This window comes from Pieris napi, chromosome 12, assembly GCF_905475465.1.
Source record: "Pieris napi chromosome 12, ilPieNapi1.2, whole genome shotgun sequence".
Lineage (NCBI taxonomy): Eukaryota > Metazoa > Arthropoda > Insecta > Lepidoptera > Pieridae > Pieris > Pieris napi.
In genome coordinates this window covers 11165394-11189191 of record NC_062245.1, presented here as the reverse complement: position 1 = coordinate 11189191, position 23798 = coordinate 11165394, and the positions used below count along the sequence as shown (strand labels likewise).

The 23798-nt window shown below is 33.0% G+C and overlaps 1 protein-coding gene and 1 non-coding gene across 2 annotated transcripts; one reads left to right on the top strand and one right to left on the bottom strand.

The window, feature by feature from the left end:
- Positions 1-8889: 8889 nt before the first annotated feature.
- Trnah-gug lies at positions 8890-8961 on the top strand. The gene has a single exon. It is a non-coding gene; the product is annotated as a tRNA-His (tRNA).
- Positions 8962-15217: 6256 nt separating this feature from the next.
- On the bottom strand, positions 15218-20337 carry LOC125054531 (troponin C, isoallergen Bla g 6.0101). The gene is made up of 6 exons (XM_047656494.1): positions 20149-20337; positions 19687-19714; positions 18632-18775; positions 17924-18043; positions 16398-16529; positions 15218-15324 (listed from the first exon to the last, which is right to left on the bottom strand). The coding sequence occupies exons 1-6, from the start codon at positions 20149-20151 to the stop codon at positions 15284-15286; spliced, it is 468 nt and encodes a 155-aa protein (XP_047512450.1). The 5' UTR covers positions 20152-20337; the 3' UTR covers positions 15218-15283.
- Positions 20338-23798: the final 3461 nt, after the last annotated feature.

The window sequence follows — 23798 nt, the reverse complement described above, 5'->3', positions numbered from 1 at the left end:
TTCCTATTACAATTATGATAGGTATTTGCTTACAATAGACATTAACCATAATTCCGCATTGTCAGATAACGTTACAGTTATGGAATTCGTGTTTAGAACGTTCAATTAACCATAATTTATTGAACAATTAAAAACCACTTTCAACGATTATAACTTCATTGTAGGTTTTATAAGGCTGTAAATTATTATTGTGTTATCACTTGGACTTGTTAATACTTGGACGTCTTGAGGATGCAAATATCAGTGATTTTACGTTATAATTATATGAGCAGCGTTAGCCTAGTGGCTTCAGCGTGCGACTCTCATCCCTGAGGTCGTAGGTTCGATCCCCGACTGTGCACCAATGGACTTTCTGTCTATGTGCGCATTTAGTATTCGCTCAAACAGTGAAGGAAATATAATCATTAAAACAGATTCAGAAATCTCAGGCCCAGACCTAAAGAGGTTGTAGCGCCACTGATTTATTTTTTATTTGTGTTTACATGGGAATCAAGGAACAGTGTAAAAATTTTTAGCACAATACAGTGAGTTTTGAGTGTCCGTGAGCAGTGATATCACTTACCTACCATCAGGTGTGCCTCCTGCCCGTTTGCCCCTTGTTCTATAAAAAAAAACTCAACCAAAGACTAAAGCTACCTAGTACCCACATTAAAGCAATGGCGTTAATGGCTACATTTCAGAAGATTTCTATCATAATATTAAATCTGTTAATATGGCAGTCTCTCGCTGACAACGATGTTTGTAATAAATTCGCCTCTTGTTAAAGCTAAGTTTAATTATTTATTTATTTACACTTCGTTACCTTATACAAAAAAAAAATATTGGTTGTTTGTAAAGTAGGTTTACGATCGAGATGTTTACGTGATAACGTCTTATTGGTGATATAAGCTTTTGGGAAGTAAGGAATTAATGAAGATAACAATTTTTTCAAATTTTAAATTACATCTATCGTTTTATTCACACTTTTGATGATAAATTTCGGGTGTAAAATGACAAGTTTACTTATTCGACTATGATATACATTTTTCTTCATACATTCACGGAATGACTGGCAGCGCTCGAGATGAGACGGGAGATCGGTCCGTCTCTCTCTCGTTATACCTGCGATCGCGCTCGTGAGGTTTTGGTGTGACACAAGTTTCTGAACATGTCACCCGACTAAAACGATTTTAAAGACGTTATCACGTCAAAACATACATATAAAAAAGCAGGTTATATAAGTTGTTAGGCAACGGCCGGCCGTATCGCTAACAAGCCATTTCTTCCAGGCAACCTTAGAATGGAACAATAAAAAAGAAACACCTTCAGAAGGTAGAGTACAAGAAGTGCAGAAGTGTTTTAACAAAAAGATTATAAAATAACATGTAACACTAACTATAACTAAAATAAAGTAAAATCGAAAAAAATAAAACGAATAAATAAACTAAAATGTAAAACCTAATCCTAGTTAATGAGTCACAATTAATACATATAATTAGCTAATTACAAGGCAGAAGATAAATTACCACCCGCCCCCATTACCCCATTTTAATATTAAATTAATTTAATCGCAAAGCTGGATAAAAAACCTTTTGATAAACTCTTGGAATTCTTTAACTATTAATTTGCTTTTTTAGATGAATGTATAAGAAGGGGTAGGTACCGCGAAATTTTTATACAATTTATTATGTACATATACATATATAACGACTGTTTATATAATGGACGATATTTTACACCAGATCCTTTGCGACTCGTAGCAGTAGCTGTTGTAGCAAAAGAATTGGTTTCTGGTTTCATCAGACGGTTTGATATCTAGGGAAATCTTTATTCCCCAGGTCACCGGATCATATTGAACTCCTTACGAATGGGTTGAGAAGACACTATTCCACTGCCCCTTCTGGTTTTAGCCTTGCAAGACAAAGAGGGGTCAAGAATGAGGCTTTAGTGGATTTGTGATTTGTACAATTTATAGAAACGTTAGGTAACTTCGAGTCTAATTCGAAACTCCAAGTCTCTAGTTGAATTTGAATGTCTCCAATTAACTTGGCCAAAGTGAATATTAGGTAAGGTACATAAATTAACTCGATCTGTCTGTCGACGAGTCTAGAACGGGCATTTGTAATTTTGAAAATGTCTTCGAATATTTATTCAAATATACTGTATAATAAACGGGTTATTTTGAGTTTTTTTAATAATTTTTGCAATTCTTGTACTCTACCCTCTGTAGGTGTTTCTTTTTCATTGTTCCACATTAGGGTTGCCTGGAAGAAATCGCTTGTTAGCGATACGGCCGCCCGTTGCCTTATAACTTTTGTAACATGTTTTTTTGTATTTTTGTTATGTGTATGTTTGTGAATAAGGTAATAAAGCATAAATAAATAAATAAATAGAGGATACTACTACTGAATTACAGAGCGAGCAATCTACAATCTACTTTGCACTTAATGTTTTGAGGGGTAGAACAGACTACATGCTTCCGTAATTGCGTAGGCTGTATGTGACTATGCCTTATTATATATTTTCCATCACCATATGAAAAAGCATAAACAGAATGATGCATTGAGGCACATCTGGTACTCGAAGGCTAGTGTAATTATTTGAAAGGTTTATTCAAGACTGCATAGCGTACAGCCGCTGTATCGTCAGTGCCTCGTCTTGAGACCCTCAAGAAGAAAGACACTCACGTCCCCATTTATAATTGGGGATGTATTGGTCATGTTCTGTATTGTATTGGTTCGTACTCCAAGTACTGTATCTCAAAGTACTTTATTGATTTTGGTTGAAATGTGAATAGCAGCCTATTTTTGGAGAAAGGTGATGTCTATAGAGGCATTGTTGAATATATTTAGTAAAGTACTTTTGTACCGTTCCTGTTTCACCAATAACCATCGATATGACACTCGTTTGGGTAGATTATTACTTGTATTTGAGTCGTAAATAGTTCCTTCATTACAGAAGGTCTGCCTCCACATCACCCTACCTTCAGCTTGTGTCAGTCTCAGGGATGTTGAGCCATAATTGTCTTTACCTGGTCAGACCAACGGGTAGGCCATCGAACCTCACTTCTCTTGCCATCACTCCTCCCTACTATTACCAGCTTATCGAGACTATTCGATTCTCTTAGTTCTCTCTATAGTTGACAGTCTTATGGTGATCTTTGGTTGGTTGAGAATGGACTTATTGGTATTAGTAGTCAATGGTATTTGCAACATTCCCCACTAACACCACATCTCATCATCCACGTACCTACTACTACGTACTGAAAGTCTTGAGGAGTGTAGACAACCCAAGTGTACTCCAAGAGCTGGGTTTCTTAGTACCTATGGGATATGTGCGACGGCGAAGACCTAGGTTATTTGTGATACCAAGAGCAAGAACCAGTCTGTTGCACAGATCCCCGGTATCAAAGACGTTGCGCCTACTGAATGTCTCCGACACTATCGACATACTTTTATGTTCGCAGATTGTGTATGTTTCTCGACATTATCGTATTGGCATAGTCTGTAAGGATAATACTTTGACTTTGATTAATTCGATGACTTGATAATCGCGTTTTAGTCTCTTATTTTATTAACATACTAATTATCATTAAAATATCCGTATTTGAACCTAACCTTCATTCACTCAAGTTAAATATAATTCGCATAATTGTTACATTAAATCAATATCCTTTACTTAACTTGTCGTTTACTATTTCGTTATAATAAATCACTCTTTGTTTGAATTATTTATTTAACTGGGACGTTTGAGAATAAACAGTCAATAAATTAGTATTTTATTAATCATGGGATAATTAATATAAATTAGTTCGTATGAAATCTTTCGTGATCGACGTATCACTAAAACTGAAAAAATATATTAAAATTGAAAAGAAGACAACTGAATATATGTATCTAATATATAAAATTCTCGTGTCACAATGTTTGTTCATATACTCCTCCGAAACGGCTCGACCGATTCTTATGAATTTTTTTATGTATATTCAGTCAGTCTGAGAATCGGCTACTATTTATCTTTTAAACCCCTAAGTGAAAAGGGGTGTCCAACCAACTTTTTTTTTTTCATATATTTTGACATTTTATGATACAGCATAGAAATACATACAACCCTTAATTTTCACCCCTCTACGATCAACCCCTATTTTTTATAATAGTAGATACCTAGTTATTTTTATTGAACTAATAATATGTTTCCTAGAAATAATATACATGGCAAAACCACGTTTGCCGGGTCAGCTAGTATTATATAGAAATTATTTTTTATATGTTGAATTTAATCCATAGACATAAATCTTTACCAATGCTTTAGTCATATTTAATTAAAACTTCATTAACGGATATCAATAATTGAATTAATTAAATAACGTGACTTTTCAGCATTCGTGATGGTTGAGACTGCCTGTTATACTAATAACTAATATTATTACTATGTGATTGAATGGTTGAGAAATGAGAAACAAAACAATGAATACATTTCATATAAGTTTAATTTTGTGATACTTGTGAAAAAAAACAGTGAAAAAATAGATAAAAACAATCCTTGATGCGGATTATATAAACGCCATAACGAAAGCAATATTTCAGGAGCAGACAGGAAACACCAATGAACTCGAAACGACGAGCGTAAATAATTACAATCGTAAAAGAATGGTTGTTAATTCGCATTAACAAACATAACAACGATAAAGTTTAAAAATTAATGTAAGTTGCGTACTGATATTGCCACATCGCTCTAGTTCCACGAAGCATTATGAAGACGAAAATTGTCACACGCATACTTCATTTACCACGGACATTCTAAATCCAGTTCCGGTTCCGCCATCTAATGACGTCAATTTGACATGTCAACGTAATCATTTCTACTGGCTGATTTTAATAACTGGCTGACCTGATTGACAAGTTTCTGTTGTTTCTTCTAAAAAAGTTCTCATAGGAATGGCCAATTTGTTTTAATACATGAAGTGTAATAGTTGCGTAAAGATGTCGGCATCTTCTACCGCATTTATCATGAAGATAGTTTCGTTGTTCGGATTAATACCTGCAGCTGAGTTACATCATCGGATCGAGGCAGAATTTAAAATTCCACCCTCTGGCATTGAGAGTATCTCATTTAACAACATGCGAGTCTCTTATGCCCCTAGTTCTATAAAAAAGCAATAGTGCACGGAGAGTGTTCTGAAGAAATTTTTGGGTTAATCCCGTTCCATCACCGCACGAGTCGTAATAATTCCACATTAAATCCGCACCGTCATGATGGCTTCCGCAGTCCGTTCCCTAGGCTGTACTTTTGCGAACTAGCGAACTGTGGTATGGGCTACCGGTATCTCCTGGGAGATACGCAGTCCAATTATTTAAAAAGGAAGTTACTCCTTCCTCAAACACCGGAAACACCACACTAAAATGTGTTTCCATGGGCTGCTTTCATCGTATACCTTAGAAATTATTTTTAATCTTTCAATTTATGTATGTTGATTTAGAGCCTAAAATTTGTTTACATAGTCTAAATTTATTTTAAAATCACCATCTCACCTTATTTCTATTTAATTACAACCATAACTTAAAGTATAGATCATATTTTTCCTTAAACATACTACCACATAAATTAGACAAGTTTCTCATAGTAAATCCAATACATATCAATCAATATTAGTTGCTGAGTTTTTTACAAAGTTGCTGCTTATCGCCTTACTATGCGATAGTAAAAATCCGACAATCAATATAATATTTTTATACTGTGAATTTCACCATTCCATTACTCCAACATTTTAGTAGCGATAAGCTTCCGGGCGTTCATTTACCTCAATCACGAGACACGATCTCGATTTAACAAATGGCCGATAAAATTATTGAGAGTTGCTTAAAAGTTTAACATTTCTATTTATAACGCTGTCGCTGAACTTTTAATATATTTTGAAACCGGTGTTTATAAATAAAACTATTATATTAAGGGTCTGTTTCACAATGTACCGATAAGTTGTACATAAGTTCCAAATTAGCTATTTATTACTTATTGGTAGGATATACACTATTATTGCGTTTCACGACTGTCAGATAGCTCTATTCGTAACATAAAATCCATTATTAGTTATTAGTCCGATGAAGTGTCAAATAGCTAAATTTTTCTTCCAAATAATTTATGTGTTGCATAGCTATTTGGTACATTATCCATACATTGTGAAACAGACCCTTAATATAATTTTTAATTATATTAAATATATCTATTTTCTAGTAATGTGTGTTAAAATCTGAAGGTATACGATACATGACTGAGTACCTAAATAGTTTGTATTAGACCGGTGAAAAAATATTACTGTTAAAAAGAAGATCAAAAATGCTAGTATATATTATTTAACTTAAAGTTATTGGTTTTAATAATCTAAAACATCCGCTAATTCCGATAAGTATATCGACATTTTTTCTTGAGGTTAGTTATCGTGTGACCAGTTTTTATAAACAAATTGTCAGTCATGTCCCAAACCCACTATTACTAATGTAACTGCGGTGTTAATTAAAATAAATCTGAGCATAGCGACACAGTATTTCCTTTCTAAATCGATTAAATGGACAAGTGTATTTTGATCTAATTATTTTAGCGACAAGCGCAATTCCTTATTAGTAACATTAAACCGATAGTTACTTTTTGCGATATGTATGTCATATCTTAGCTTACTTTGTAAGAAAACAAGCTAAAATTATATAATATATTACTTATATGCTAAGAAAAATCCCATAAATGTCATGCGAAAATCCAAGGAACATAGTTTCGATTCTCATTGAAACAACTTTTTTGGGTCTACCTTACAGACCTTGATGTTCAAAACAGTTGTCTATTGCCACATTAGGGGTTATGGAACTTTAAAAGAAATATATTTTTATTGTTTTTATATGCTACTATATACGTACTGAATGTTTTAACGAGATTATTCCATATCCGAACTATCTCGGTACAAATATGCACGATATGATCACAGTCAAATTGCTACAAAAATTGTATAAGGCGCTTCTAAATCTAGAAAGAAAATTTAGTAAAACTTATGTAACTCGCTGGATCGATCAAGTTAACCCTGACCCTTACAGGTTTTCTGTAACCATCGTAACCATAACCTAAGGCTGAGAGAGTAGAGGAAATTGGCTAGAGACACTGATACTACACCAGGAATGAAGAGTGCAACTGAAGATAAAAACCGTTGCTATGCTTCTTTGTAACCGAAGTCAAAATCAAATCATCTATTTGAATTAGGCCTATTAAAAAGGCACTAATGAAAGTCTAAGAAGATTAGTTGCCCCTTCCAAATGGTAGTTTCATATGGAGAAGAATGGGCAAGAAACTCCATACTTACTCTTATAAAGTAGTTTGTTCAATATGTTGTATGCATTGATATGTGAAGACCATGTACCTAGAACAAAATAAACTACTATACTAAAATAAAATAGGCTATATCCAAAAATAATGTATAAATCCAGGGTATAAATTCTAATGAATGCAGTGTTAATTGTTATTAATTGATTTGCTGACACATAGTATATGTATAAATTCAATAACTCAATCAAGTTGTGCATTTCTGCAATTATAAATCGTTTTTTGCTGTTAATTATTAGTTATTGGAGCTACCTTGCTGTCAAATAATCTTGAACTTAGTTTATTTATTTTTGTTTATTCACACTTCGTTACATTTATACAAGAACAAATAACATAATACATAAAAATTATAAGGAATGCACCAGGCGACCTTATCGCTAACAAGCGATCTATTCGAGACAACCCTAGTAAGGGGCAAATCTAAAAAAGATATATAAAGTGCAAGTCAAGTCAATGTCAAAAATCATTTAATCATATAGGTAACATAATGTACACTTATGAACGTAAAAAAAATAGATACTTTAGCAGATAAATTTAAGCAGCCATAAGCTTTCTTCTAGTGTGTTGTGTTCTTCTTTTTGTCATTTTGTTTGACTAACATTTTTAACTCCACTTCAAGTTTCATTTTGCAAGTACGATCGTGGTTCAGATCGACATTTGGGGCCTTCAGTTTGTTATAAAAGGGGGTCGCAGTCTATAGAAAATTAATGATTACAAACTACATATAGGTACAAAAGATTCATTAAAAATAGCGCGCTATGTAAGTATTATTATAATTTTACAGTGACTGGTCCACAAGACTGTTTAACTTAACTTTTCGGGTTATAGTATAAGTCAGGTAACATGTGTGGGTGACCACACGAAGCCTCCAAGATAGTGTTGTATCATAAATGTCGTAGTAACCAATCTTTTAGCCCTCTCAGATTTTTCAGGATGAATGCCGTACGTGAGAATACGCTTAATCTCTTTCCGCTAGTTGATTCATAACAACGATTAGTAAGTTTAAAACACAAGTAGGTAAAATATGGAAACCCAATAGTAAAACAGAGGTTTCTCATTCTAAAATTGTGTCATTATTATGAATTTCAGTTTCTAGTCGAAGCAAAAAAGGCAACGTGAATGAGAACAAGTCACAAATTGGTTTTTTATTATTTACTTTATAAGTGAAAGGGAAATTGCTAATCTTATAAATAATGCAATCGTGTTGTTTTAATAAAAAGTTCGTTTGTAATACAGCAATAAAAACTATATTATTATAAGTATGAATCATAGTAATAAGGTAAGTTAACATTTTTTAAATATTACTTTTAAAATTAATACGCTGTGTCAGGAGTGTATAGTCTTATATACTTTTATAAATCTTATAGGAATAACCCAAATCAATTTAAATATGTAACACAAATTTAAATGTTTGCAATTAACATACATAAAAAAACTCCTATGTTATTATTAACTTAATTCAGGAAGTTATACATAGTATTAAGTTTTAATCTATTTTATTTCTAGAAGATTATACTAAATTTCAACTCTGCTCTCACAGTCTCTATAGCCGTGATCGTCTAGTGGTTAGGACCCTACGTTGTGGCCGTAGTAACCCAGGTTCGAATCCTGGTCACGGCAATGTGCAAACATTGTCACGGAGAGACGTTTCTTTTTATATTTTATTCCATTCAGATTTGTAATAACGCATTTTTTTAATTTTATTGAATTTAATTTTCGACTAAAGAAATTAAAAAGAATATTTAAAAAAATTTCAGCTGGTGGTCCAAGCTAATTCTTGATTTTAGTATTTATTTATATTAAAGCGATAAAAAATATTGATAAGAAAGTTATCGCCATCTGTTGAAATATTCACGTACTAATGAGAAGCAAACTTACAAACGCGTTTGTAAAAAAGCGCCATCTATGCAGAGACAGTGGAGGTTAGTAAGGCCATTTTTATTCATGGTTGAAAAAACTGTATTAATAGAATAATTAAATAAATACAAGTGAACGAATTAATATTTAATATTATTTTTTTTATTTAATTTAAGCAAACAGGATATTCAAATGTAGTTAATGTTCATGATTAACTATAAAAATAAAAGCTTGCAATTTCAAATAAAAATAATAAAGCAGCTCTAAATAGCATATTTGATTGTGTACTATGTAAAAGAAAGTAACATTTACTATACAAAAAAAAATTACCACCAATTTTCTATTACATAGAAACGGAATAACTTTTAAAGTAAGATCAAGAGATTTGAATTGGCTCATATTTATACATATTATGTATATAAGAAAGGAAAAGGAAGATTTCTCGTATGAGCGATGAAAGGGTACCGTATTTTCTTCTTCCACAACATTAATTTCTTAAGAATTCAAAATACTTCCTTTTCGTAAAGGGTTTTCTGAAAGGCCAGGCACACAAAGAACGGTTAGTAGAGCGTTTAATATGACGGCAATTACACTCATTTTTATAAGTAGGACCTTTTTTAGCATAATAGAAACAAGTGAAATTGGGTCATTACCCACTTCGTTGTGTTAATTGTTAGAAGGTTTTTTAAGCATGCGAAACGACGGTACTGTAATATTTTCACAATTCATAATGATTTTGTATTAACACCATATAATAAACAGTCAACGATCATTTTCAGTAGTTATAATTTTAAAAGCACTGTTGGCCTAGTAGCCTAGTACCACTAGTAGGTTCAAACCCTGAGTGTGCAAGACTATGTACGCATTAAACACTCGCTTGTACGGTGAAGGAAACATTATGAAAACCGGCATTCAGACCGGCCCCATATCACATGCATAATTTGTAATATTAAATGATAGATTTTACGAAGAAATTCAGAAAAAATTGTTAACAAAACGTAAGTAAATTTTGAAAATATAATAAAAACTTGAAATTCCAAATAATTTTAGTAAATTATCGAAAGCCTAATAATAATAATTAAATTGCCTACCTGTGGGGCGTGGGCCTTAGACCTAAATATCGCATTTGTAATACATGTAGTTATATTAAACCTGGTTTAGCCACGTAGTTGCGTAAATATTATTTTTCTTATAATGGTTATTGTACGAGAATTCGTATTATAAATTCGTACAATAACCATTATAAGAAAAATAATATTTACCCACATTCGTATGCTCCTATTTCACCATGCCTCCTGCTGATAGAGGACAAATATTTGTTTTTAATTATTTCATTATTATTTATTACTTAAGATGTCATGTGGAACATGATGTAATTGCAGCTCCTTACAAACATTGTGTAAAACGAAAAACTTGCTCATTAAAAAGAGTGGTGATTTATTGCCAGTTCTTCTCTTCCGTTCTACGCCCTTGTTTTGAGAACTGGCAGTAAATGTAAAATTAGAAGCATTTAATATGTATTTCTTTTTTGACATTCATAAGTGTACATTGTGTTACCTATATGAATAAATAATTTTGATTTGATTTGATTTAACAATGTCTTTGGCAAGTTTAGTATTTAGTCTACTTGAAAAACCTTGTGGTACATCACATGTCACAGGAATCGCTAGGCTTCGCGGGCTGATTCGATTTCCCGCCGCGGGATTGGCCCGGCGAGAAGTAAATTAAAACCTTAAACGAATTACTATGTTGCTCCGATATTCCATTAAAATTGATGTATTGAATCAATTTAAGATATGCGTTACAGGAAAATGATTTTTGTAATAACACTTACGGTATTTAAACATGGGCCAAACTTGGGCACTCACTAAAATGCAAACCAGGCAACTGAAGACATGCCAGACGGCGATGGAAAGAATCATGCTAAATATCAGGAAGAGGTATAGAAAAGTGGAACAAAAAGATCATATATTGGTACCCAAGAAATAAGAAAAGAAAACGAGGTAGACAGTTTCGAAGGATGGAAGACGAAATAAAATCCGTAACTGGGAAAATTTTGACCAGGAAAGCTCAGAACAGAGCAGAGTGGAGAGAAATGGAGGAAATGCCAAAGTTGGGCAAACAGATGGGTTGTCGGTGTCACCGACTCACTAGTGTTAAGTTTAAGTTTAAAATTATGTAAAATTTTCTATCTGAATAAAGGCTTTTATTATTATTAAAACATGAATATTCTATATAGACCAGTGCCGATAATTTTTGAAACCAAAGAAAATTACAGTAGGATAAAACCCATTAGAAAAGCAGGGGAATATGATCAAAATAAAAGGAAAAATAAATTACGGTCGATCTGAGGTCGGGAAGGGGTAGGGGGGTTAGGTTTAAGGGTAAAAAACGGTTTATCTCGATTTCCGGCAAAACTAAAAGTCCTATCGAAGAAAACTAAATGGCAAAGTTGTAGGTAATAAAAAGATCTAAAACTTTTGTATTCAAACATTTTTCACATAACCTCAAAATTTATGTGAAAAATTCAAAAAAACAACTTTTTGGTTTTTTATTTCTATCTTTTACAAAAATTTATTTTTTTAAACGAAATTTGGTTAAAACTTACCTTATTATGTCCCAAATATACTGTAATTTATTTGATTAAAAATATTTATTTTTTCACCTTATTTTGAATTAATATCTTATTATATTAATAGTCTCATATGTTTATTCATGGAAATCACCATTAATCACGGCATGTAGGTTTAAGTCAAGTAGGTGATTAGTCTCTATGCCTGACACATTAATTTAAAGGTCATAGATACATACGTTGGTGCTTCGTTGTAAGTCAGTGTTAATATAATTATAAAAGTTAAAAAACCTTCTTATAACTAGTTGACTATAGGAACATGTTGGCTTGGTTTCAGCGTGCAAGTCTTATCCCAAAGGTTGTAGGTTCCAACCCCGGATGTGCAGCAATGTGTAAGTGCGCATTAAAATCTCGCTTGTATTGTGAAGGAAACTTCATGAGGAAACTAGCATGCATTAGACCCTAAAATCGACAGCGTCTCTCAGACATAGAAGGCTGATCATATACTTGCCAATTAGGACAACAAATGATTCAACAAATACAGAAGTCAGAACAGATGACAAGTAATGCAGGTTAGTGACTAAAGTTCTAAATAGGGATATGTGAAACATATCAAAAGAACAGATAAAAAAGTTGACTTGTGGAATGTAGACATCATTTTCACAAACTATAAACGAGATTGACATGTCTACATCTTAGCCTTTTCCCGCTAGAGAACAATTAATTCTCTCGTGTCGAATAACAATTATATTTTGCATTCCAAAATATATTAAATTGATTTAAATTCCTAACCTATGGAATTCAAGATAAAAGCTATTTTCGATTGAACTCACCGGTTCGTACCTGAAGATGCACTTCAGAATATTTGGCACGATTTAACAAACGATCAGCTGCCACTTGGGTGACCATAAATAAATATAATAAAATAGGTTTACAAATGAAGCCATAAATACAAAAAAAATTCGTGAACCAGTTGTGTTGGACAGTTCTAAAATAAAAATAAAATATGTTTATTATGGAACATAATTTAATGACGTGGAATAAGTAATACCTGTGTATTACTTATTCCGCGTCATTAAATTTGAATCTGTTGGCATCCCTACTCATCGGCAAATAAGACAGAGGGTGTAGGCTGAGAGAAAACGCCAGCGTAAAAAACTGTCGGTACCTACTCTTTTAAAATAGAGTAACATCACATATCAAATATCAAACATCACTTATTTTAAAACAAATATCGCAAATTACTACGATGAGTACTCATCTGTCTGTTTACATCACAATGTTGATTGAATCAGACGAGTACTTTAAAATGAGTGCAATAAGACTTATTTTTTTTAAATATCTAAAGCCACACAAGCAGTGTTGGTGACTCGAGCAAAAAATCTTTTAAGTCTATCTGAAAGTGACGTTGACATTTTAGACTAAAAAGTAAAAAGTGTGGTATGCCGCTCTAGGGGCTTTGGCTTACCACACTTACTCCTCTAGCTCTGCTCTCTCTGTTCTTAACCTAAGTCTATCGAAGCCTTCGAAACCCGAAACTTCCAAAACCATGGCCACACGTTATACGTCACAGCCCGAATAGCAATATTTATAGACCATTGGCGGTGTTATAATAGAAATATGGGAATTGTGTTACGTACAATTTATATTTGTACGTGCGCACGTAATTTATGATTGAATTAACCAAATGTTATGTTTAACACAATTTATTATGTCAATATAAACAAAATTGCTTTTACGTAACGCACGAGTTGAGCGAATTTTGCTATAAATATGTTTACTTATTATAAGATATGCATTAGGTTTTAACAGATTCATAATATTTGTCCTAGATTTACGTGAATTTTTAACTAAATTTCTTTAACAAATTTAAATGCGTATTACATTACGTAACTTGACGTTTCAATAGACTTATCAAATAAGTTAACTGTCAACTTGATGTGACAGCATCTAGCTGGCTTTAGCAAAGTTCTCAAAGACTCAAGAGAAATAACAATGTAATAAACACGCGATCTCTGTTAAAGAATCTAAATTTATTTCAATGTATATTCATTATGAAACCGGTCAAAGGTCAGTTTCTAGTCTGTCAAACGACTTCGGCATATGACATTATAACTTCTCTGTGGCATTTGGCGTTTGACTTCATATGTTACGCAGACCTTTTTTTAAATCAGAATGATATATTGATTATTAATACTGTATATTGTTAGACGATTCCATTTGAGGGGACTGCCTTGCGATTCTGTAACTCACTTTTCGAACTCGCACAGCGGTTTTCGCAGCGGCCGTCGCTCTCAAAGGAGGGAGCTTGTAGTTTATTGTTTATCAGAATGCCAAATCGTAAAATGACTGCTTCACGACTGATTTGACAGGGACCGCCGCTGCGAAAACCGCTGTGCGAGTTCGAAAAGTGAGTTACAGAATCGCAAGGCCGGGCTCTGGAGGTGAGGGGCTATTTTAAAACACTGACTTCATGCTTAATATATATTACATTCACTTCACTACATTTACAATATTTTATAATGTAAGAATGAATAGAATGAAAAAAATAGAATTAGAATGTAATTACAAAATATAATTGTTTTAGCGTCAAATAAAGTACAGATACTGTTCCATAATGGGGATTCCTAATCATCCATTCGGAGTAATAAAAATGGTGCCTCCAAAGATTTGTATATAAATAAATAAAGTTTCCTGTGGTTTTGACCATTACCGTTTCGTTTATCCGAGACAAAGATGCAGAATTACTTATAAAAAATTATTTTGGCGCATAATATTACCTACTCCATTTATAAATGAAAGAATTTTTTAAACTGATTCTTTTCAAAAAATGAAACGAACAAATAATTAATTTCAGAATCTGTTGTACGACTTCTATTAGGACAAGACGAAGCTTAGTTAAAGGAAGATTGACTATTTACGGAGTAAACGTGGTCGCTTCTAGTTCTTATTTGTTATTCGCTCTTCAGTATCAGAGAACGATTAATTTGATGAAAAATTTATTCTTTAAACTACTTTGGAATTCATCCTTAGCGCTATCAATGTTTGGCATTTGATTATTTTAAGTAACAGACTAAGCGGAAAGGAGAATATTCTTTTGTTATGTATTCAAGAAAAGAGCATACCAATTCTTAAAATGCCGGAAACGCACTGGCGAGCCTTCTGATAATGTGAGTGTCCATGGGCAACAGTATCACTTACCATCAGATGGGCCTCCTGCCCGTTTGCCTCCTATTACATATAAAAATTCCCATAATTCATGTACCCGCAGATCCGTATTCCTGTTTGTATCTTAAGTTACAGTCTCATCTTGAGTACTTTTAAATATTATGTCGTACTTCGTACCCAAAATATTGTTTGACAGGTTAGAACTAGGTTAAAATAGCCTTACACTAAGGGAAGAATAGGGGTAAAGTATTGTCAAATAAGATTTAAAAAACAACACAGTACACAGTAAATTTTATTGAAAACAGTTAATCCATACGTAATAAAAACTCAACCAACTCAATTATCTTATCTCTCGTCATCACCACCCGTCATCACCTCCATAAACTCTGAAAAAAGAAAGGTAATTGTCAGATGAAAGTGAAAATATCAATAAAATGGCATGTTGAACATGAATTATCCCATTATCTATCAAATAGATTTAAAGAATACACGGATAAAAAGAGATAATTATGATTAGCAATTTCTCAACTTTTTAATTAAGTATACCCAACAATTTCTGTCTTAATTGCTATTAATACAAACTTAATCTACCAAAGTAAAGTACAAGGAACTTATAAACTAATTATCACTTTATTGGCTACGAAAAGGTAAGGGTGTCAATTAAGTACTACGCCGTAGAATTTATTATTACTACGAATTTGAAAAATGTAGTTTTAAAATCCAATCAATGTGACAGAATTAACCATATTTTCATATTGACGACATTAACATCATGAATAAATTACTTGAATATAATTAAAGGGATGTCATCAGTAATTAACATGTCAAACATTGATTAATCAAGTATTTTATTATCTATAATATAAAAATGAATCGCAAAATGTGTTGGTAGCGCATAACTCAACAACGCCTGGACCAATTTGGCCAATTATTTTTTATAATATTCCTTGAAGTACGAGGATGGTTCTTACGGAGAGAAAAATTTAAAAAAGAGTGAAAAAGTCTAAAAACAACACTTTTCTATATTCCCATACAAAATATTCGTAATAATACTTAAAAGTCAATTTGAACTTTAATACCATATTATCATAAAGTTCAAGTGTTAGTGGAGGGGTTCCGGGAAGGTAAATTTTTATTTTTTGACATAATTTAATTTTCTTGTCTAATATCAACTTTCTTTTTTTATCTTACTAGCTAGACCAGTGTCCCGAATAGCAGAATAATTATTTAAAAAAAATAAAGAATCGACTATTAGGCGGTACGTTTGCCGTGTAAACAATAAACTACAAGCTCCCACCTTTTCAGAATGCCAAATCATAAAATGACTCCTTCACGACTGATTTGAGAGCGACCGCCGATGCGAAAACCGCTGTGTGAGTTCGAAAAGTGAGTTACAGAATCTCAGGGCTGTGCTCAGACATGAACTTCAAGGTGGTACAAGGAGTATATGAAACCTTACCATCAAAATCAACGGTGCCTGAACCATCCGAGTCAATTTCTTCAATCATCATATCCAACTCTTCGGCGCTTATCTTATCATCAAGCTCCCGAAGAATCTCTCTCAAGACTGCAGTGGTGATGTAGCCGTTTCCTGAAAGTATTTTGTATAATATATTAATTCCTGTACCTTTACGTCAGGGAGAGCCTGGTAGACCTGGTTGACCTCGTATAATATGAATATTATGAGAGTAGAGGAAGCTAGGTCTTCAAACCTCAACTTGCTACGATCCTCGGAGACCACAAGTTCTTTGCCTATTTCTTTTGCGACATATATACCTATACATCTGTGAACTTTTACAAAGAGATAACTACTGATGTAGAGTATCACATAAAATAAATTAGTGGCGCTACAACGTTTATATGTCTGGGCCTCAGATTACTGTATCTGTTTCTGATTTTTAATCTACTAGACAAGCAGGTGATTAGCTTCCTGTGACTATACACACGCTGTTATTGGGTCTAATCGGTTTTTCACCCTTCAAGCTAATTTTAAATGCGCACATAGAAAGAAAGTCCATTGGTGTATAGCCTGGGATCGAACCTACGACCTCGGGATGAGAGTCGCACGTTGATGCCACTAGGCCAACACGGCTATACTGCTTTATAGTATCACATAGTTAATTAAAATCTAAATTAACTTAATTTTGCTCATTAAAAACTTACGTTCTGCTGTCATTTGTATAGTTTATAATTAAAGCGTTTCATTTTGTTATTTTCAATTAAATAACTTTATATTAACTTATGAATGAACTACTTTTGTTCACAAAGTTTTTTAAATTGAATGTTTCACATAGTTTTTATTATTGTTTTTTCAATTTCATATTTGTGTGAAGAAGGGCTATATTCATGATTGTTTTTACAACAAACTCCCAGGCGAAATTAGGGAATTATCACTAAATAAATTCTAAGCTCTCGTTAAACGTAAATTAATCAGTAAAGCTTTTTATAAATTTGACGAATAGTTAAATGGTCCTAATCCTTGGGATTGATTTGCTCCAGTTAACAATTTGTATGACTCAAAACTTGGCGATTAAAAAGAGTGGCGGAGGGTTTCTTGTCTGTTCTCATTGCCCGTAGACCGGGAAAGAAGAAGTCTTTGTCTAACGAACTGGTAGTAAATGTAAATTTATAATTAATTTAACTTCTTTTTCGACGTTCATAAGTGAACTTGTTTACCTATATGGATAAAGTTATTTTGAGTTTGAGTTTGATATTTTGCGGCGGTTTCCACCAGTCCAGATACAGTACTATGCAAAATACTTTGCTTTCTTGAACAGCCAACGACACTTTGAATATTAGTTAACGATTTCCTGGTTTCAACAGTCCCAAACAACGAACCCAGATGACGTCATCTAACGACAAAACCCACTTTCGATTATGTCTATTAACTCTGAAATATTACCGTAACGTGAAATTTTAACTTATGTGAGATGTTTTTGGTTTTTATATTAGGCATATTTTGCCTTGCGTAATATAGTAATGTACCTTCTTTGTCGTATAACCGGAATGCTTCTTTAAGTTCCTGTTGCATTGCTTCAGCGTCTTCCTCAACCATGAACCTGGAAGCCAGGGTTACGAACTCCTCAAACTCCAGCTCACCCGATCCTGATAATATATAAAACAATGTTTGTACCCTGTTAATACGAAAGTGTGAAAGATATAAATCGCAGGTCATAGACACCCATGTAAGTGGGTGTGTTGTCGGCATTTGAGAAAGTAGTATACTCTTTCCTTGATGAATTGGAGGTTCGCAAAAGAAAGTGTCTTGTGAAGCTGACTTTCAGCCATGAAGGTGATGCTGATGAAATTTTAAATAAAGAAATTATGCAGATCAGCGATTGTTGCTTGTTGTGTTAATTGTTTCAGCCTACTTTGAATCTAGGACTTCACCTACGGTTTAATAATATTTTTTTCTTATTACTAATTATACTTCAATATTATATACATTTTAAAATTCATTTATTAAATAGACAAAGTTAGTAACTAGTGAGTTCTTGTGTTATTTAGCGCCACCTAATGGATCCAAGTAAAGTTCTATCAGATCTCAATAGATCATAGAGGATCATGGGGAGAGATTCTGTGTCTGTTATCGATGCTTACTGCAATTAGTTTTATCTAACTCTAATTGTTTAGCCGGATATCAAACCCAGAACATATATACTATAATACCAGTGCATTAAAGAATATCTTTACCATCAACATCAACTTCATCAATGATGTCTTTGAGCATGTCATCTGTAACGGACATTCCCAACATTCCCAGGATTGTTCCAACCATGACTGTACCAATACATCCTTTCTTCTCGTGGTCGAAGGCTTCAAATGCCTTTTTCAGGACTGTAATAAAAGGCTTACGATTAAGATAACTTAAACAAAATATTTCATCCAAATCCTATAAACATTTAAAGGAGTGTCGTGGAGCGTTATTATTGATTGGATAAGGGAATTCTTTACGAATAATTGGTAAGCCCAAGACTCTGTTGAACTGGTCATTTTGCGAGTAGCAGAAGATCGAAGTTCGATTCAAATGCTTGAATCAAAAGCTCGGAATCCTGACCCACCCATCAGGCCCAGATGTCGCTGGAAAGAGGCCGTAGAGAAGGACGTATGCGAGCTGCAAGTGGCCGATTAGGAAGCGATAGTGATTGGCAAAATTTTCTAGATCGGAGGTCAAGGCTCACTTTGACTTTGTGCCAGCAGAGTAAGGAAGTATTTCTAGTCCAATTAGAGCGACATCACCTTGATCAATAACAGTCAAACGTCTTTTGTCTTTCATTTTCTGCTCTGACCCACGTGTTGTAGAAGAGGAGCAAGGACGCTTATCACGCACTTTGATATAGAGACATTCCATATAGAAACCGAATGTGATGGTGGTGTGGAGATACATTTCGAATGTACAAGACTAATTTAGAGTCTGCTAAACAAAAGAAAATTAACAGCAATTTTATAGAAAAGTTTCCCACTGTAGTATTTTATAGCAAAAAATAACAATACTCCGTTTGTCATTGGTGGACGTGTGTTTGTTTGAAGTCCTGAAACCACGCAATTAGCAACTATTGTTTTACCTGGGATTCAAACATGAACGCTACATTTGGTAACCTCTAATACGAAGATAATACGTTATATATGAATATTTCTTATACTTTTTGTTTGTTAATAATAATAAGAGAAACATGTATAATTTGTAGGTTGTTCGTTCTATTCAGCGTTTAAATTAATTGTTAAATTTAATTAAAACTACAACTTACTGATAATCTGATCCTTGTTGAGCTCTTCCTGTGAATATAATGATTCAATTTTTAAATAAAATCACATCAAAAACAGTTTTGAATTCAGAATACTATATCGTTAAAGATTACCCTCCTAAGCCCACAAGTCGTAAAGGAGTTAGCTTTAGACACGCTTAATAATGATTTTCTTCACAATATGTATGTATTAATTCAGCACATAAATAAAAAGGGCACAGAACGCACATCATGGTTAAAAAACGCCAGCCTCTGTTGCACAAAATCACTTTGTTTAACTACTTAATAAAGAAAAATAACCTTCAAAATAATTGTGCTAATACTATAAAATTAAAAATAATAATTAGATTTAAAACTTGAATAATAAATAAAATTCCACATCAATTTCAACTGTAAAATCCATATTTAAAAACACTTCAATATTCAATTAAATTAACAATTAATTTAGAATTAGTAAACACTCACCATATTTGAAGTAGTACGTTCAAAAGAACTGAATCAAATAAACCACGATAGCAGACAGCAGTGTTAAAAACACCAATCCTTGCAACTGAATGAAGTGAGCGACTGCCTTGACACTCGCTAGAAATGATGCGATACCCAGATCGAACCGACTCACATACCGACTTGAACAGCAAGTAGTATTCTGGCGAACCGGATCGCTTTTAACTACTATAGCTAAGGACACACACGTTGCCAAAACTGAATAAAGGTAAATATCGCTGTCTTGCTCGTGGGATAATCAAAGTGATTAGAAGCTTCCTATAAAACAATGGATATCGTCCGTAGTATTCATACTTGGATAATTTGTACAATAATTTAATCTAATGAAAATAAATTTGTTTTCTATTTTACATGCACGGGCTAAAAATACAGACGTTATAAATGTTTAAACTAATATAGTGTGTTTGAAAAGAATATTGCTCAAAACAGTATGGATTTTACTTGTAATATATGAATATATATTTGTTCCTTTATATCAAAACCCTATATATGTATTTGAAATGAGAATGATACACTTAAAATCGCCTTCAATGTTCATTCATTTATTCAGTAATACAGAAATACAGTACAAATGAAATAAATACAATTATAATTAAATAAGAAGGTGGGCAACTGGCTGGCTTATCGCTTTCGAGCGATCTCATCCAGAAAAGGCTTCATTATAATTGCGTGGCGGAGAGTTTATTGCCAGTTCTTCTCTTCTGTTCTATGCCCTTGATTTGAGAACTGACAGTAAATGTAAAATTAGAAGCATTTAATGTATATTTCTTTTTCGAGGTTCATAAGTGAACATTGTGTTACCTATATGATTAAATGATTTTTGACTTTGACTTTGACTTTTGACTTCGACTTAAACTTATAAAGCACTCAAAAATACGCTTTTTTACGTTATAAATAATGACAATTAATTTTGTTTTAATTGTACAGTATAGTTTCACGTGCATAAAGATATAATATTATCTAATAGTTTGGCAAATAAAGTCTAGTATTCATCATAAATAAACTAGTATTGTTGCTCATAGCTTCTAAAAATCATAATACATTAGACTAATTTTTCCCTGTCAAAATTCACCCGTTTGTGTCGTGTCAAATGTCTGACGAGCTCACGTCTCTGAGCAATGCACTATATAGCGACATAGCATCCAATTAAAATGTATCTGCCCGAAATCGATTGGATATTTGCCATATTTTTGCCTATACGTTTGAAACACGAGCCAAGACACGTGTTAGTGAAAAGTATTATTATAAAAAGGAAATGAAATATCTAGTGAAACAGCAGGAAATATTATTTTGTCAGGCTCAAATTATAAGTTATTGTGAAATTGGAAAAGTTTGTGTTCACTGATTGTGGGTGTTTATAATGTGATATTAAAGTCACAGAAAAGCAAGATATTTTAAGATAATGCATAGTTATTTCATTCATTTAAAAAACAGTAGTGCTTCAGCCTTTTTAGGTCTTGGCCTCAGATTTCTGTATCTGTTTCATGATCTGTCAATCCAATAGAAAAGTAGGTAATCAGCCTCCTGACACACGCTGTCGACGGCAAGCCAGTTTCCTCACGATGTTTTCCTTCACCGTTTGAGCGAAAGAAAGTCTAATGGTGCATAGTCGAAGCCAACTCTGCTCTATTTATTTCATTTACAAATGGTATTATTAATACTCCATTAGACATTTTATTATTGCGTTTAAAAATTGCTCTTCGTTTGTCTCGCTAAAACTCGAGAATGCCTGGACTGATTTGGCTAATTACAATCTTGAAATATTGGTACAAGTACAGGGAAACGGGAAACATAAATAATAAGTAAAGAAAAATACTAAATACGACAGTTGAATTTTCCAATTAAATCTTTCTAGCTGGAAAATATGTTTTTTTGTATTTTAAGAAATAAAATATGTACACTTAGTATATGTACTACATATATTTATAGGTGTCTTAAGAAATTTGTATTTTGTAGCTATAGTATGAGGATACAAAATTTTTAATACATACTAAAAATATCAGGTCTCTTTGGAATGTTTTAAAATTGAGTTGTATTAAGTTTTGGACACATATGTAGGTGATACGAAGTTCACCGGATCATCTTCATCATCACCGAAGACGGCTGGACCAAATAAAAAAAGTTTATACCATTATTTACAATGAGCACAAAAACTTAACAGAATAATAAAATTCGACTGAGTGGCCTTCAAGGAAAGAGCGTACCAATTCATGAGAGGCCGGCGACACACTCGCTAGCCCAATGAGAGTCTTCATCTCTTAACATCGGGTGAGCCTCCTGCCTAGATTTAATGGGATATATTTATTTATTAAAGTTCACCATATTTATAAAGCTATATGTAAAGTATGTTACAAGCTATCCTTTCTAAAATACATGACAATACAATAAAAATAATAAAAACATAAAACTTCCAATTTTAGATTTTAAATTAAGTATGACTAACAAATTTCTATGCAAATGAAATTGCAGAGAAAAAATCAGATTTAGTCCTAAACAAATTCGTTTTCCGGCTGATTTAGTTCAGTTTTATAACAAAAGTTTTATCTCACAAGATTTACGATAGTTGGGTTTCTTCATAAAACCTTATCTCCTTCTCAAGTTGAAGTGAGCTTTTATATCTTCCACATTATTAAACTTACCGACGTGTGTACAAAACTGAGCTCATTTATTGCCAGTTCTTCTCTTCTGTTCTACGGCCTTGATTTGAGAACTGGCAGTAAATGTAAAATTAGAAGCATTTAATGTATATTTCTTTTTTGACGTTCATAAGTGTACATTGTGAATTGATTTTTGACCTTTGGCGAATTGGGTCCTTCAAGAAAAGAGCGTACCAATTCTTAAAAGGCCGGCAGCGCCCTTGCTTCTGACAATGTGAGTGTCCATGGCCGGCGGTATCACTTAACATCAGGTCCGTTGTCCGTTTTTTCTCTGCCTGTACTTACACTAACTCCCGTTTGCATTAAAAAATCTGGTACTAGCTTTACAAAAATAAACAGCAAACTTTATATTTTACTATCATTATTTTGAAATAACGTGCCATAGAACAAACCCAATTTCGATGTACGAGTAGTTCAAATATTCTAGCGCTGAGCGCGCAAAGTTGGCCTCACGGTCTCTCTATCAATGCTCATAGATTACATATTATATTAACATAATAGTAGATATAATATTTCCGAACATAACAATAAATACCATGCAAATGTTTTGTGTGTTTGGAAAAGCTATTAATTATAATGTATTTATATATTTTTTGTATGAAATGATCCCGTGAAGTTTTCAAAGAAATATTTTGATTAGGTTAGTAGCTATCAGATTTACCGCAAAGAATAAGAAAAGTGGCATTGTTTTATTCCAAGTCTTATCTATACTGAAAGATCAAGAAATCTGTTTGTGTATAACTGTTTCTCAGGAAATTTATACCTTCAAAAAATTCATAGTTATTAGGATTTATTTATTTATATTATTTAGAAACCACTATCAGAAACAATAGCTACCTTATATTTCTAATGATAGGATTATTTTCTTGCCGGCAACCACCACAAGGCAAAGGCAATTCATTCGAAATTTAAAAATACAGAAACTAGGGAGGACGGCCTGCAACCAATTTCATA

Bases quoted from the DNA above. Each gene is read 5' to 3' on its own strand.
- LOC125054531 (XM_047656494.1), bottom strand. The intron at 18,776-19,686 runs GTAAGTTGTAGT...CTTTTATTACAG, and splicing joins CAACAAGGATCAGATTATCA to TCCTGAAAAAGGCATTTGAA. The intron at 18,044-18,631 runs GTAAAGATATTC...ATATATTATCAG, and splicing joins TGATGAAGTTGATGTTGATG to GATCGGGTGAGCTGGAGTTT.